Below are 442 nucleotides of genomic sequence, written 5' to 3' on the forward strand. Positions count from 1 at the left end.
ACGTCAAAGGTAGCCGGCCAAGAGGAGCTAGCCAAGGAAGTCCGGTCGTCGGTTCGCTTCGCCCTCATGTCCACCTGCGAGCTGAAGAAGGTCCGATCCGTGGCCGAGGGGGTCGCTGACCCGAAGGTCCTCCGTGAGCTCGTGGTGGCGGGCTTGGCCCCCGTGGCCCAGCTGCCGTGCCGGGTGCGCTCCCTGCACGAGGTGCTGGTGGTTTGTGGTGGAGAAAAGGTGACGTCCAACCTGGCCGCCCGGAAGCCCAGCAGACGCCTCTGGTTTGCCCACCGCTACCTCAGCGCTGTGGGGGTGGTGAAGCAGGGCGCTGGGGCACTTTCCGGACGGCCCACGCTTCCGCCACGCTGTCGTCGTGGTGGGCAACATCCTCTACATCCTGGGAGGAAAACACTACTACGGGGTCCATGACACCCTGGCCAGCGTCTACAGG

At 65.8% G+C, this 442-nt stretch overlaps 1 protein-coding gene across 1 annotated transcript in view; it reads left to right on the top strand.

The window, feature by feature from the left end:
• The window catches only part of KLHL33 (kelch-like family member 33), a gene marked incomplete at its 5' end in the record, with an annotated part of 2,977 nt that overhangs the window by 435 nt on the left and 2,100 nt on the right, over positions 1-442 (top strand). The window contains one exon of the mRNA XM_010144655.1: positions 14-371. Within this exon, the coding sequence (XP_010142957.1) occupies positions 14-371 (358 nt within the window). The remainder of the gene's footprint in view (positions 1-13; positions 372-442) is intronic.

The sequence above is a fragment of the Buceros rhinoceros genome, unplaced genomic scaffold, assembly GCF_000710305.1.
Source record: "Buceros rhinoceros silvestris isolate BGI_N320 unplaced genomic scaffold, ASM71030v1 scaffold24121, whole genome shotgun sequence".
NCBI classification, from domain to species: Eukaryota; Metazoa; Chordata; class Aves; order Bucerotiformes; family Bucerotidae; genus Buceros; species Buceros rhinoceros.